This window comes from Macrobrachium nipponense, chromosome 3, assembly GCF_015104395.2.
Source record: "Macrobrachium nipponense isolate FS-2020 chromosome 3, ASM1510439v2, whole genome shotgun sequence".
In the NCBI taxonomy this organism is placed as follows: Eukaryota; Metazoa; Arthropoda; class Malacostraca; order Decapoda; family Palaemonidae; genus Macrobrachium; species Macrobrachium nipponense.
In genome coordinates this window covers 73374176-73390504 of record NC_087202.1, presented here as the reverse complement: position 1 = coordinate 73390504, position 16329 = coordinate 73374176, and the positions used below count along the sequence as shown (strand labels likewise).

The window sequence follows — 16329 nt, the reverse complement described above, 5'->3', positions numbered from 1 at the left end:
ATTAATACCCACTCTGAGAAGATGGACACCATAACCTCAACAAACCAGAATAGTCAAGTAGATAGATCAAGCATGAACCAGATATGATTACTCTGACAGCGTAGAAATTCTTAGTTAAGTTTCATTTCCTCAAGTGATGACACCACAGTTGTCTTCATCACGCTTAAGAATTTGGAGTTTTCTTACGTTGTACTAAGATTTACAAACAAGAAAAGAATCTTATTTTATTCTACTCTGAACAGACTTGAAGAATTCAGGTCTTCATAAAGGCTACAATAGCAGATTTGGAAAGACAGAGAGAGAGAGAGAGAGAGAGAGAGAGAGAGAGAGAGAGAGAGAGAGAGAGAGAGAGAGAGAGAGAGAGAGAGAGAGAGAGAGAGCTATATGTTAGAAAGGAACCATAACTATACAGCAACAGAGGCTGAGTTCTTGATAAACCAGTATAAGATCCCACAGTTATGTATTCTTTGCAAGCCATAACATAACCAGTGATTTTCAGGTGGTAAAAAATTACTGAAATCAACTTTGGTAACAAAAACACACTTCCACTGTCTTTTTATAGGGTTCTTCAGGCTGCTAATTAGAACTTTATGTGTGATTTGCATTACATAATGCAAGTTACAGACAACTGTATTGTACCTCCTAATAATGTACATCAGTTTACATAGATAAAATTTTTGAAAGCTGAAACTTTACAACAATCATTCATTTTAAAACTAACCATGTGACAATTCACTAAGAAAAAACAGGTGACTATATTAATACCAGTTGTTGGAAGATGATGAATAAAACATTAATATAGCATAGCACTAACACAAAAAACTAAAACTGCTTCACAAAAAATCCATCATAGCTAACTTCACTGAAGTTGATAAAAAGGTATGGTAAATACATACATCATAAGAGAGCCAATGCTATTAAACTTAATGAAGCTGGAAGATGATGTACTAAGAGCAATTACTATGTAGTACATCTAAACTTAAAATGTTGCACAATAACTCATCTAGATATCTGGAAGACTGCAACCGATCTGAACTTGTTGAGGTCAGAACTCAAATGAAAAGTGAACAAAATATTGTGCACTTTGCACCCAAGTAAGTAAGTGCACTTGCATGTTCAAGTGATATTCACAAAAGAAAAAGATAGCAAATACATTCACTTTTCCACAAGCTACAAACTTAATTATCCTATATTAAACGCAGAAATTAAATAAATTTGTATTTTAGGGTTTTCAGCAATGGAAAACACACAAGTACAATTCCTTTTGTGCACAAAAAACTTTCAGATTATAAATCATTCTGGGAATAGGACTAGGATACAGATGGAGTACATCACATTACTGTCAGCTTAAGCATGTACTTTCTCTGCTTACACAAATAACTATCTGAAAAACTTAAGTTATTTTAGTGTTTGTCACATCTTCACCAATATTCATTCCTTTATGCAGCTACACTGTACTTGAACTTTTTTGTAAAAAGTAACATTACTATTTGCAATTCCTTGATATTTCATAGGAGAGAGAATAGTACTTCATAACATTTGCAATATTCCAGATAATAAGAGAAAAGTAAATAAATAAAAGGTTCTTTTTCCACATCAACCAGCCACACTACTAAGGATAGTACAATATAAAAATACCAGAAAGTTATGCTAACTCATATCAAAACCTTTGGAATTAAAAGGACAATTAATTCTAAAAGTTGAATTAACAACACCAAAGGGTATATCAAATCTTTAACTCAATATTCTATATTTTCTATACAAAGCACCAACAAGATTTTTCAATTAGCAACTTTATGTAAACAATTAACTTCATCATATTTCCTTCCAAAAGGTAGAAATGAAGCTGTTCAAACAGGTACAGTTTCAAAAGAAGACAATCATACTGTAGATGTAAATGTATTGTATAACAATAAACTATTCCTAAATCATCCAGTATAAAATCACAGATTTCCTTCTTCCTTTAAAGCATCCTCACCAGAATATCTACCCAGAACTAATGAACGCAAAAGTGGTCCCACTTCTCCTGGGTCTTTCAGAGCTTCTAATAACATCTTTTCTACATTTCGCATGATGGCCAATTTTTGTCGTGGTTTTAGAGGATATTCAACACTTTCTGTTGGACCACCCTGAAAAGATGTCAATTACTTCAACTAAAAATTCCCTTTCACAAGCCACATTTTTCTAAAAATCTAAAAAACAATAGACATACAAAACCTGTTCAAATACAAAATCTCATAAAAACTTTGTCTAAACCTATCAAATACAAGTATATAAACATCTTTGGAAAAACAACATAAATCAATACCATACTATCCTTCAACTAAAAACACAGATGGAAATTTTTTAAAAGTGGACTAAAGTACTTCACTTACACATTCCAAATACCATCAAAAACTATAATTATCCCTATAAGTAGTGGAACTGGCAAATTTTTAAGATAATTTATATTTTTCCTAAAAACAAACACCTGAAGTGAATGCTAGTCTGGTTGCTGAAAATTGGTAAAAAGGTAGTTAACTTGCAGCAGGTGACTAATAGGTGAGGCATGGTTTCAAAAGAACAAATCAACCAGATAGAGTACCAAATTAGGCTTTACTTCTCACTCTATCAAGTTTTAATGAAAGGGAGAGAAACAAGAGGAAAATTACTATGATTGTTTCATAATTTTTGGTAAGCTGATAAACAAAATTTAGGTACCTTCCAAACACCATAACTGCCCTTGTGTTGCAAAATGGAAGCCACATCAGCCAGGATGGTCCCCCTACCTGACTGATGCAAGCACGAGAACACACTGCCTGCCCTGTGCACAGCAGCACCAAACAGTGCTAAGGCCAGGTAGATCTCTGGCAGCACACAACTTGGTCATGAACAATATAAGCCAGTAACACATGCATATAAAGCCAAATGCTCATGATGGTCAAGAGATCAATTGTGAACATGTCTCAGGATGTACCAAGATAGTTCAAGAGAACTATAAAAAAAACTACTCCATTACCGGCAGTTACATTTGAGTTTCATATTTCAAAAATGGAACTCAAAGAGTTGAAGAATTTCATTGAAGATCCTATTTTTGTTATTAGAAGCCACTATGACCATTGTGTTGTCTACCTTCGAAGGGTGGAGATACAACAAACAATTCCACTGACAAGTGTATACTGTAGAGGCAGTGCACAGTTCCTGGCCAAGCGCTGATATATGAAAATTATTGTTAACCGGAACATCACAATAATTATGGCAATAAATCGCATCCATCGGCACAGATAAACCGCTTACCAGCACTAAACATAGCTACTAACAGTAATAAACCACTTACTGACACAAATAAACCCCTTACCAGCACTGAAAATTGCTTACTGGCACCGAAAACTGGTTAGCGACATTGTTAGCCAAGTGTCATAAAACAGAAACGTTGTTAATGGATGCCACTGATAAGCGGGACTGCCCTATTTACTATCCATTTACATTTCATTTTAGAAGTATATAATGGTAATCATGTTACTTCCATTTTAAAAAAGAGGTGCTTCTGAAGAAACTTCAACATTGGAGGAGTCAGGGTTGGTGCTCCTCTCTCCAGAATGACCAGCAGGTGACGGAGTTACCATGGTCATACATTGGGAACTGATCACGAGCAGACCCAAACCATGGAGACTGGGCATGAGCAAACTCATGCACAAATCCACCGGCAAAGCTCATGATTGCTGGGACCTAGTAATAAGAGCTAGGATTGCTGTCACTCCCAACAAAGAGTAATCAATATAAGCAGACTTCTTAGCCTTCTTGTGTAGGGCAGCCTTCCAGGTATCCTTTCTATCCTTCCAGTGATCTAATGGCAAAGACAAGATAGGCAATAAGGAACAGGAGCTGCAAAAGGAGGAGGAGGAAAATATGATGCATGATGGTGGCAATACTTGGGCATCCCACAATCACAAGTCTCTCCATCCCCTCCCAAGTCCACTGATGAAAGAACTAAGTCAGACATCCTTGCTGGCAAAGGAGCAAGAACTGCCAAAGCAACTATAGTAGAAGCAGTAGGAATAGCAGGAAGAACAGGAAAATCCAAAAGCACAGCACACTTGACCTTTGAGGGGAAACCTAGAATCAAAGTGATGGGATCTACTAAGATAAGTACATGCAGGGAACTTCTGGCTGAACTCAAATGTTTCAGAAAGGAATATGTATAGGGAAGGCTCTACCAAAATGCCAAAAGCATGCCATAAGGCCTGCAACAGATCCTTTTCTCCTGGGAATGTCTTGGAGTCAATACAGAGGAAGCAAGAGAAGTGCAGACTGAAGCCGGAGTGGTGTGGGGTGGTAAGAACCAACATCACACCAACAGCATCAGCCAAGGAGGAAGTCAGTCGATCATTATATAGACTGTAAACACTCTTCTTGGACTGTATCTGAAAAAAATGGGCAGACACTCTCCAAGTTGAGCAGCTGGGGCAAAGGCATCAAACATGGAAGAGGAGGCGAGACCAGTGGTGTAACCCTCTTTTGACTTCTTTTTTCTGGTCCTTACTTCCTCCACTGGGCTGGTGACCAAGGACATACTCAACACAGTTCAAAGACAGTGTATATTCCTGATCTTTTTTATCTTTCTTAAATTTAGCACACACTCACTTATGCCCAAAACATCTTCACTGATCATTCTTACTAGAAGAATTATCATGGTCCATCACTCTTACGGCAGTCAAAATTATTAAAATAACAAACAAGCCAAAGTCATCAACCAATCAAACCTAAAAATATACCAAATTTGTAACTAATTTGTATTTTTCATAACTAACAAACCTTCGGTCTTAACATTAGGATTTCCTAGCGCCAAGCTTGGCTCTAAGAACCACTATGATGGCTAGTTTCCACTTCTGCAAAGCTTGGAAGCTAAAAAAAAGTGACAATGTTTATCACATGAGTGGGTGGATCCCCCATCCTCTTGCTCAATTACCAGTAGTTAACTACTATGGGTTTCAGAGACAGTGCAAGCACGTTTTTTGGCAATAACTCTGTAACGAACACTCATATTAGAATGAGATTTTGCTATAGTGTTTTACACCCAGTACCGTAATTTATAAGGGTATCGTGAATCACTAATTGTAAAGAATAACGACACTCGTCCCTGTGCCAAGAGTCAAAAACTCCTTTAGCCAGAAATGGATACGAACCCAACAGTAAAAAGCTCCACCTACCCTCTCCACCCCACCCTCAACTGCCACCCCCCTCCATCTTCCATCCCTCACGTTCCCTTCTCTCTCTCTGAAAATTGCTTCAGTTTAAACTTATTTTGTATGATTTTTCTATCTATCTATCTAATAATATGCATTGTTGTACATATCTAACGATCTAGTCGGTTGTTAGCTGCCAGTTGACTGATTTATTTATGCATTAATCTGCTCATCTCTCTCTCTCTCTCTCTCTCTCTCTCTCTGAAAGTTACTTCAGTTTAAACATATTTTGTATATTTTTTTCTATCTATCTATCTAATAATAGTATAGTTTACATTGGTGCATATACCTAATGATTCACTCGGTTGTTACCTACCTGTTGACTGATTTATTTATGTACTGATCCGCTCATCTCTCTCTCTCTCTCTCTCTCTCTCTCTCTGTGGCAGTGGTACCTATTGTAAATGGTTATAAGAGTGAGAGATATCTGAATGTATGGTGGCACAGTAAAACGATATACACTATGATTTATGGAAAAGCGACTGTTATATGTGCATCGGTATAATCAAGGGTTTAACTCTAATGAATGTCCGGTAAAAAGGCCAAATTTTTATTTGTAACACAGAGTAACTATAACAAGTTACCTATTAAAACCAATCTGAAGGCAATTAGCGGCTTTTTCTTGGCTAAACAAGTTGAAAAGTTCCGTGACAAACGAATTTCTGCAACCGTGCCAACAGTTAAGTTCTGTGTTGGTCATATCTTCTTCACCTTAATAATACAAGTACTATATTGCTGATACCCTGAGTCCCCATGAGGATTATGAAGAAGGTAACCAACCACAAGAATAGCAGTCGCTTTACCATCAATCATAGTGTGTATCGTTTTACTACTCCACCATACATTCAGATATCTCTCTCTCTCTATTAACCATTTACAGTAGGTACTACTACCACACACACACACACACACACACACACACACACACACACACACACACACACACACAGATGAGCGGATCAGTACATAAATAAATCAGTCAACAGGCAGGTAAAAACCGAGTGAACCATTAGATATATACACCAATGTAAACTATTATTAAATAGATATAGAAAAAAAAATCGTACAAAATATGTTTAAACTGAAGTAACTTTCAGAGAGAGAGATGAGCGGATTAATGCATAAATAAATCAGTCAACTGCCAGCTAACAACCGACTGGATCGTTAGATATATACAACAATGTATATTATTAGATAGATAGATAGATAGATAGATAGATAAAAAAATCATACAAAATACGTTTAAACTGAAGCAATTTCAGATGAAGGGAAGGTGAGGGAAGGAAAAAGGACGGGGGTGGCGGTGGAGGGGGGGGGAGAGGGTAGGCGGAACTTTTTACTGTTGTGTTTGCATCCACTTATGGCTAATGGAGTTTTTGCCTCTTGGTACAGGGACAAGTGTCTTTATTCTTTACAATTCGTGATTCTTGATACCCTTATAAATTATGGCACTGGGTGTAATTCACTACATATAGGAAAATCTCGTTCTGATACAAGTGTTCGTTACAGAGTTATTAACAAAAAACGTGCTTGCACTGTCTCTGAAACCCATAGTAAGTACCTTGTTCCCAGGTTATAATGAAGGCACAGTATTCCAAATAAAACAAAAAAGTTAGTCCTATTTTAATAGGAACAAAAAAAGTACTTAAAAGATACATAATCTGTTAAATTAATGAGTATGCATATCATAATGGAAATTTAAAAACATAAAAGACAAAAGACAAAAATAAGGAAAGTGATGTTGAAGAGACAAAAAACAGAAATGTGGAGGCAGTACTTCATAAATCTATTGAATAAATCAAATATAAACTATCATTACTACTTATGAAAGTTTAACCTGGCTACTCAACTAACAATTCTTAGCTCTAATAAGGTTGATCAAAATGGGTTTAACCTTCATATAGTGCAGTATACAGTAAGTCCTCGGGTTACGCCGGTCTCGACTTACGATGTTTCGTGGTTACGAACGCGCCCCCATAAAAATATAAAAAATAATATTTTGCGTCGTTCCGTCTTACGCGGTTTAGCGTCGTAAGCGACGTAAACAAACGCGAGTAGTTCCGGGCGCACGGCGGAAGAATACGCTTTGTGGGGGAGAGGACGGCGTCGCTTCGCTACGCTCATTCTCGCCCCATACGCCATTTTGGTTGTTTACACTGCCTCTCTCTCCCTCGTGTTGTATCGTTTTTGTAACTTTTTGCTCTTTGTTATGGCTCCCAAGCGCAAGGCGGACTCTTCTGATGGTAGTGCATCGAAGAAAAGAAAGGCCATCACCATGGAAATTAAAGTGGACATTATAAAGCGATCTGAGAAGGGAGAAACGCCAACAAACATTGGCCGCTCGCTTGGCCTTAGCCGTTCGACCGTTGCTACCATTATCAAAGATAAAGAGCGCATCGTTGAACATGTGAAAGGATCTGCTCCTATGAAAGCAACAGTGATAACTAAGGCAGCGTAGTGGTCTAATAATTGAAATGGAAAGGTTATTGGTGCTTTGGTTGGAAGACCAAAATCAACGGCGTATCCCAGTCAGCCTTATGGTGATTCAGGAGAAGGCGAAAAGATTGTTTGAAGCGTTGAAAAAAAAAAGAAAAGGGGGAGGGAAGTGAAAGTGAAGAGTTTGTGGCTAGTAGGGGTTGGTTTATGCATATTTAAGGCTCGGGCCAATTACCATAACCTTAAAGTGCAAGGTGAAGCTGCTAGTGGGGATGAGAAAGCAGCGAGTGAATTTCCTAAAGCGTTGTCTGAGATAATTAAGGAGGGGGGTTATTCTGCTCAGCAAGTGTTCAACGTAGACGAGACAGGTTTGTTTTGGAAACGTATGCCTAACCGCACTTACATCGCCAAGGAGGAGAAGTCAGCACCCGGTCATAAAGCCAGCAAGGAGATGGCTAACTTTACTTCTTGGGGGTAATGCTGCTGGCGACTTCAAACTGAAGCCCTTGTTGGTGTATCAGGCTGAAAATCCAAGGGCACTCAAGGGCATTTGGAAGGGTCAACTACCAGTAATTTGGAAGTCCAACAAGAAGGCATGGGTGACACTTGCAGTGTTTGAGGACTGTTTGTAAACCATTTTGTTCCAAGTGTGGAGCGGTATTGCGCCTCCAAGGGTATCCCCTTTAAGGTGTTGCTAGTGCTGGAACAATGCCCCTGGACACCCTGCCCAGCTGGGAGACTTCAACCCTAATGTCAAGGGGGTTTACCTTCCACCTAATACCACGGCCCTTTTACAGCCTATGGACCAAGGAGTGATTGCTTCGTTCAAGGCCTACTACCTACGAAGGACAATTGCTATGGCTTTACAGGCAACTGAAACCAAGAAGGACTTGACTCTGAAGGACTTTTGGAAATCCTACAACATCCTTGATGCTGTAAAGAACATTGCTATTCCTGGGAGGAGGTTAAGCAAACAAACATGAATGGTGTCTGGAAGAAAATTTGTCCTCAATTTGTGAATGATTTCCATGGGTTTGAGGACACAGTTCAGCTAGTTGTCAAGAACGTTGTTGCCCTGAGTAAGGAAATCAATTTGGGAGATGGAGGTTGATGATGTTACAGAGCTGCTGGAGTCTCATGGCGAGGAGTTATCTGCTGAGGACCTGATATCAACTGGAGAAGCAGATGATAGAGGAAGAAGAAGAAGCACCCACCCCAGAGCCTAAGGCTTTCACAAGGCAGGACTTGACAAGAGGTTTTGCAGAGTGCAGCAAGCGTTGTCAACTTTTGAGGCTCAGGATCCCAACTTGGACAGGTTCACTAGGGTTTCCAGAGGCGTCATGGATTTGATGCAGTGCTACAAGGAGATCTTGGATGAAAAGAGGTCGCTCTCTGTTCAGACTAACCTGGAGCAGTATTTTAAGAAGGTAGAGAGGCCTGCAGGAGATCCTGTACCCTCTACCTCAGCTGCCTCTGCTAATCCAGACTCGCCTGCCCCACAACCTCCAGCACCTTCTGAATGTTCTGCTAACCCAGACTCACCTGCCCCAGTATCTCCAGCACCTTCTGTAGGTTCTGCCTCACCTAAAGACTCACCTGCCCCAACATCTCCAGTAGTATGTTCTGCCTCACCTCAAGAATCACCTGCCTCAGCATCTCCAGTAGTATGTTCTGCCTCACCTCAAGAATCACCTGCCTCAGCATCTCCAGCATCTTCTGGAGGTTCTTTTTCTCTTCACTAACCTCCCCCAGTCTCTCCAGCACCGCAGCTTCCTCTCCAGTGTGCAAGCCAATCAAATTAATAAAGGTAAGGAATTGTTCTCTCGTTGTTATTGATAGGTATTTACATTTAAATCCATGTGGTATTTTTTCAATGTTCCGACTTTACGCTGAAATCGTGTTATGACGCATCTTAAGAACGGATCAACGTCGTAACTCGAGGACCCCCTGTATTATTCATATTTTGCCACTATCCGACAGACCATTGGCTCTATTAATCCGGATATTGAAGGATTACAATTTACCAGTAATCAGTCCAAACTTTAACTTCCTAGTGTAAACTTATGAAAGTACTAACCGATCAGCTGTTTATATTGCTAAGGTGAAATATGCAAAATCACAATACAGGCAGTCCCCGGGTTACGACGGGGGTTCCGTTCTTGAGACGCGTCGTAAGCCGGAACGACGCTTGGAAATATGTCTTAAACTAATAAAAAGTTATAAAAACCTTACTTGTAATCCTTTGGTTACACTACATGTTGTTTCCTGTAGTTTTATGTACAACCTGGAGTTATTTTCATAAAAGAATGCTGGTTCTTGAAGGTAAAAACTATTGTAATCCTCTGGTGACACTACATTCTTGAAAGTTTTATGTACAACCTGGAGTGATTTTGCAAAATCTTGAGGGCTACAAGAACAGCTGATTACTATTTCTGGGCTCAGCTCGTGTCGGCCTATGAAAGTATCCTTAATATCATTCTTTCTAGTAAAATTAGCCTAAAAATTACCAGAGAAAACAAATTAAGAAAATGTCAGTAAAACTGACTCGCTCACTCTTAAAAAAGAAGTGTCGGTATGATAAAGGGCGAGTGTGGAACACTACCACGAGCCAAACACCAATTAGAACTTCCTGTCAGAATCCCCCCAAGAGAGAGCTGATACCAACGGGCGATGCAGCCTCTACTACTACTACTAGAGGACGCCACGGACAGCAGCGCCCCTAGCGGACATCCTTAAATTTTAGCGCTTGCGACAAGTCGCCATTTCTTGTGCTTGTGCCTCTTTTTGGATTTTCTCGTAATATCTACGATGGAACGCTCTGCTATTGCCACGGCTAAGTTAAGTAACTCATAAGTAACATTTTACCATAGTTTTATCTTCCGGGTACCAGTATTTTCCTCTTAATAGGTCATATACGGTTCCCCCCGGTGTCTCGTGGCGGCCATGCCGCCTCGTAAGAATTCCCGGTCCTCCATACTGGGACTTCTTATACTTATGGGCTTACGTTATCACATTCATTGTTTTACATCGAGTTTTAGCTAGTTCAGCCCTCCTACCATTCTCCTAGCTTGGTATTTAGGGCTATTATCATTATTTCCGGCCCAGCATCCCGGCTCTTGCTCTACATCGGCTATCGCTGGCTCCGAGTAGGCTCCTGTTTTTCGGAACAGTCTGCCTCCTCCTGGGCTTCTTTCTCTTTTACTATAAGTGTCTCTTCCCACCTTTCGATGTATATTTATTTATTTATTTAGGGTGTTAGGCTAGCCTAGTGCTTGTTTTCCATGTATTGGTACAGCTTGGTTCACGTGGGCCCTACCACGGTTGTGTTGCTCGCGGCCTAGGCCACTTGCGGTCACGTGTTCCATTGCACCTTACCCTGCCCCTTCCCTCCCTCTCCGATATAGGAGGAGCTGGGGACCCTTGGTTGTTATGACAACCTCATCGCCTTCTCTCACACTTTCGGAGGTGACCAGGGGTCCTCCCAGCGGGGGGTATAGGGCGACCACTATGAGGTACCGGGTCTCCATGCGGGTAGTTGGTGAGGCGGGGAGGAGTAGGCCATCCTCCCCCTTTTTTTTCCCCCGTCGCTCCCGCCGTGTTTCGCCGAGACCTTCCGCCTCCCTCCCCAGTTGCTCAGCCACCTCCCTTACGATACGAAAGGAGCCTTCCGTCGCAGCCGGGGCACCTTTGGTTATAGGTTACTGGCTCCGCTAGCGGGCAGGGTGGGCACTACGAGTGGTCGGTTGCTTGCCTACTATATCCTTATATCTCTCCGCCGTTACCGGAAGGGAGCTTACCCTTACCTACGCACTCTTCTAGTAGACGGGTGGAGAGAAGTTGTTTTATTTCTGTTATTTTAAGGAGATATACCCTAATTCTAAGATATTTTACAATGAATTGTGTGTTATTTTTGTTATTTTATCAACCATCCCCGCCTTTTTCCGTCGTGGTTTCCATTACCACCACTCCTAGTTGGTTGATTCTTGTGCTTCCGCCATCGGCGGAGCCATAGCCTATCTTCCAACCTGGTTACCACACGTATTTTGGCGGGGCTCTGGTTTTATCTAACTTTATCGCTCCGGCACCAGCGGAGCATATGTTAGGCTGTAAGTGTTTACTTGGTACTCATGTACTTTTTCACTTACAGGCTACCAACTGCCAGGTCCCAGCGTGTAATGCGACGCTGTATGACCCCTGTGGACATGACGAGTGCAGGTCCCACGCCCCTTGTGCCACGTCGTTCAACGAGTTGATCGTCTGGCACCCTGAGGCCTGCGCTATATGCTACGACCTAGTCGGTCAGCTGGGAGATGGGGTAAGTCCATTATAGACTTACTTATGATTTTACTAACAACTTCTAGTCGTAAGTTTGTTAACCCCCTCCACAATTGGCAGCTAATCTCACCTTTCTTTCAGGCTAGCGGCGTGAGGGAAGTCGCCCTCGCCACCCTGAAAGCGTGGGTGGGCGGCTTTGGGAAAAACGCCGCCAAGGGCCAGCCCTACATTTTGGATAGGAAGCTGGCCATCCAGATTCTTCCCCCGCGGGCAAGTCGACGGGGTTACGTCGACCCCTCGTCCGCTGCCCCACTGATAGCCTCCATTCAGCAAGAACTCAGCAATCGTTTGGGGTCGTAGCCTCACAGGAGTCGGTTCCGGACGTCGCTGCCCTGGACCTTAACCTAGAGCCCATGGCGGTAGGTGGGGAGGATTTGTTGGTTGAGGTAGGTATGTCGGGCGCCCAAGGTCTTTCCTTGGGCGCTCCTGGATCTTCTCCTGTCCCCTCTTCTTCTGCTTCTTTCCAAGGCTTTGCGGGATCTGAGATCCCTAGTCGCTCTCCCGCTCTCTCTGTACCTCCTAAAGAGAGAACCGAAGACCTTGCCTAAGTCGACTTCTAGGAAGTCGTCTTCGTCTTCTTCGGCTAAGAAGTCGTCGACTTCTTATGCCGATGCGGTGAAGGCAAAGCCGGGCTCTTCCCATTCGAAGAGCTCCAGAAGCAAGGCTTCGAAGGAGAAGGCTCGCACTCCCACCGAGTCACTGCCTTCTCCCGCCTCCGCTGCTTCCGCTCCGGCTATGCCGGAAGGGGTAGCAAGCACCAGCACCTGCGATCCCTCTACTGTCTCAGCAGGGGTGATGGAACAGGTGGGCGTGCTGGTAGGCTCCCAAATTTCCGCACTGGGAACGCGGTTCGAGCAGATGTTTGCCCAACTGTCAAACAGTCTGTCTCAAACTGGACAGTCAATCCAGGATCTCTCTAATAGAATGAGAGAGAATGAGGACCGAGTAGCTGGGCTAGCTCAGGCTCCTCCCCCAGTCTCCCCTGCATCTAGCACGGGGATTCTTCAACTCCCACCTTATGACTCCTTGCCAGCTTTCTCTATGGAGAACCCATGGAGAGTAGATCGCTACGCTCCATTCAAGGATGGGATGGATTTCTATCCCGGAGTGTGGACCTCGAAGGATTGAGGACTTCGAGTTCTACCCTCCGGGTCTGTCGCAGCCTTTCATCGGGTATGCTAGGCTGACGCCAACGGCTCTCACGAGAGAAGACAAAATCTCTAAGGAGTCCGTTCTTTACAGTAGAGATCACGCCCATGCGGGTGGGGAAAATGGGTTCAGCCCTTGCCTTGGGATTCGGGAGTGTACTAACACTAGACTCCAGGCCTTCAAGAGTCCCTTCACTATCTTCGCGACGGAAGAGGACGTCTCTCTTCCGTTCGCCACGAAATTGGTGGAGAAGTCTCTCCAGGCAGTCCTCAAGGACGAGCCCATTCCACAGTTGCGGGAGGCGGAGTCTACTTCTCCTCTCTTCCCCGCCTTCGGGGAATTGTGGGAAAACCTGCCAGCTACATTCACGCTGGGTAAACTCAAGCCGGACTGCGCCATGGACCAGTTCGGTGAGAAGTTACCTAGGCTGCCGGATTCCCTAATCCAGGCAGAGTTCGATGCGCGGACTAGGTTTGGCAGGTCCCTTAATTCCCTCATCATCACTGAAATGGCTGCCCTTTCCTACGCTTCGGAACCGCTGTTCAAGATTCTGGCGAAATCTCAGTTTCAGACGGTTCTGACGGACGCCTTTGACTTCTTCCAGGCTAGGAGGAACTGCCGGAAGCATGTCCTACAAGAGTGCACAATCAGGCATGAGCCTAATAGACTCTTGGCTGCAAGCATGTGGGGAGCGGATCTCTTCCCAGAGTCCGCAGTGAACGAGGTCCACCACGAAGCTGCTAGACTCAACCAGAGCCTTAGAGCTAGGTGGGGTATTTCCTCAAAGAGGAAACAGGAATCCGTTCCCACTGCTGGCAAGAAACCAAAGAAAGCTGGTAAGAGGTTCCAGCCTTATAAAAGACTCCAACAACAGCAGCAATTTGTGCAGGCAGTCCCAGTTACCCAACAGGGACAACCTTCCACCTCTAAACAGAACCAACCTTTCCTCTGGTGCCCCAACAATCTCAAACCATCCACTTCCTACGCTATCTCGCCGGCCTTCAACCCTGCCTATGAGGCTCAAGGCTACTCTCAAACCGAGAGGTAGGGCGAGAGGTTACTTTTCTGTCAGCGTGGGCGGCAGGAAGGGGCACGAGGAGTAGACAGTTCAGAGGAGGGCGTGGTGGCCAACCCGCCCATCAGCAATGAGGCTCCCCAGGTAGGAGGAGGCTGTTCCTCTTCCGCCACAGGTGGGGGTTCAGCAATTGGGCCACAGAGCATAGTGTCCAAAGGATTAGGTTGGAATTGGATCAAAGATCCCCTCCAATCAAATCATTTCATCAAGTACCGTCAGAGGAATTGATAGATTACGCGGAAGAACTCCTTCAGAAAGGAGCTATTGCGAGAGTCAAACATCTAAAATTTCAAGGGCGCTTATTCAGCGTGCCAAAGAAAGGCTCAACAAAAAGAAGGGTAATCTTAGACTTGTCAAAGCTAAACTCTTTCATTCGCTGCGACAAGTTCAAGATGCTTACCCTCTCGCAAGTAAGGACCTTACTGCCGCGTGGAGCCGTCACATGCTCCATCGATCTTACAGACGCATACTATCATATCCCTATAGCCAGACACTTCCGCCCATTCCTAGGGTTCAGGTTAGGGAACCAGACATTTTCATTCAAAGTGATGCCCTTCGGTCTGAATGTAGCCCCCAGGGTATTCACAAAGATAGCGGAAGTGGTTGTACAACAATTGAGAGCTCAGGGAATAATGGTAGCGGCATACCTCGACGATTGGTTGATCTGGGCACCAACAGTCGAGGAATGTCTCGAAGCTACCAAAAAGGTAGTTCACTTTCTGGAACATCTGGGGTTCCAGATAAACAAAACCAAATCCAGACTCACTCCGGAATCTCGTTTTCAGTGGCTAGGAATCCAATGGGATTTGTCTTCCCACAATCTATCAATTCCAGTGGCCAAACGGAAGGAAATAGCAAAATCTGTCAGGCAATTCCTCAAATGCAAACAAACGTCAAGAAGAAACCAGGAGAGAATCCTAGGGTCTCTTCAGTTTGCTTCGGTAACAGATATCCTTCTGAAAGCAAGGCTGAAAGATATAAATCGAATTTGGCGGTCAAAAGCAAACTCCAAATATCGAGACAAGTTGTCAGTAATTCCACAGATCCTTCGCAACCAACTACGGCCTTGGTCAAAAGTAAAGAACTTAGCCAAGAAAGTACCCCTTCAATATCCCCTCCCAGTGCTAACCATTCACACGGACGCATCCCTGTCCGGGTGGGGGGGATACTCTCAGTTCAAACAGGTTCAGGGGACTTGGTCAGTTCAATTTCGCCAGCTCCACATAAACGTGTTGGAAGCAATGCAGTATTTCTTACTCTGAAGAGACTGCTTCCCCCGAAGAAGTCTCATCTAAGGCTAGTTTTGGACAGTGCAGTGGTAGTTCATTGCATCAACAGAGGAGGGTCCAAATCCAAACATGTGAACCATGTCATGATAGCCATCTTTGCATTGGCGAGCAAACACAAATGGCATCTGTCTGCCACTCACCTGGCAGGAGTAAGAAATGTGATAGCAGACGCTCTGTCCCGGTCAGTTCCTCTGGAATCAGAGTGGTCTCTGGACGTCGGGTCATTCCGGTGGGTAAGCCAGAGAGTCCCAGGTCTCCAAGTGGATCTCTTCGCCTCACAAGCGAACCACAAGCTCCCTTGCTATGTGGCCCCCAACCTGGACCCTCTGGCTTATGCCACGGACGCCCTGTCGTTGGATTGGAATCAGTGGAGGAGAATCTATGTTTTTCCTCCAGTGAATCTTCTCTTGAAAGTCCTAGACAAACTAAGGTCTTTCAAAGGGATAGTAGCTCTGATTGCACCGGACTGGCCCAAGAGCAACTGGTATCCTCTTCTCTTGGAATTGGGTCTCCGACCTCAACGGATCCCCAATCCCAAACTGTCACAATCAGTACAAATGAGGACTGTGTTCGCTTCCTCAGGAACTCTCCAGACCCTAACTTTATGGACTTCATGAAGTTTGCGGCTAATAAAGATGCTGACATTGATCCACAGAATATTCTCTTCCTAGAATCAGATAAGAGAGAGTCAACCATTAGACAATATGACTCAGCTGTTAAAAAATTAGCATCTTTCTTGAGAGAATCGAACACTACAACCATGACAGTTAATTTGGCTATATCCTTTTTCAGATCCTTATTTGAAAAAGGTTTAGCTGCT

General features: G+C 43.5%; 1 protein-coding gene across 1 annotated transcript in view; it reads right to left on the bottom strand.

Moving 5' to 3' along the window:
* Positions 1 to 297: 297 nt before the first annotated feature.
* LOC135221812 (hypoxia-inducible factor 1-alpha inhibitor-like) overlaps positions 298 to 16329 on the bottom strand; it is a gene marked incomplete in the record, with an annotated part of 237220 nt that continues 221188 nt past the window's right edge. Inside the window, 1 exon segment of the mRNA XM_064259694.1 lies at positions 298 to 2129. Coding sequence (XP_064115764.1) covers positions 1944 to 2129 — 186 coding nt within the window.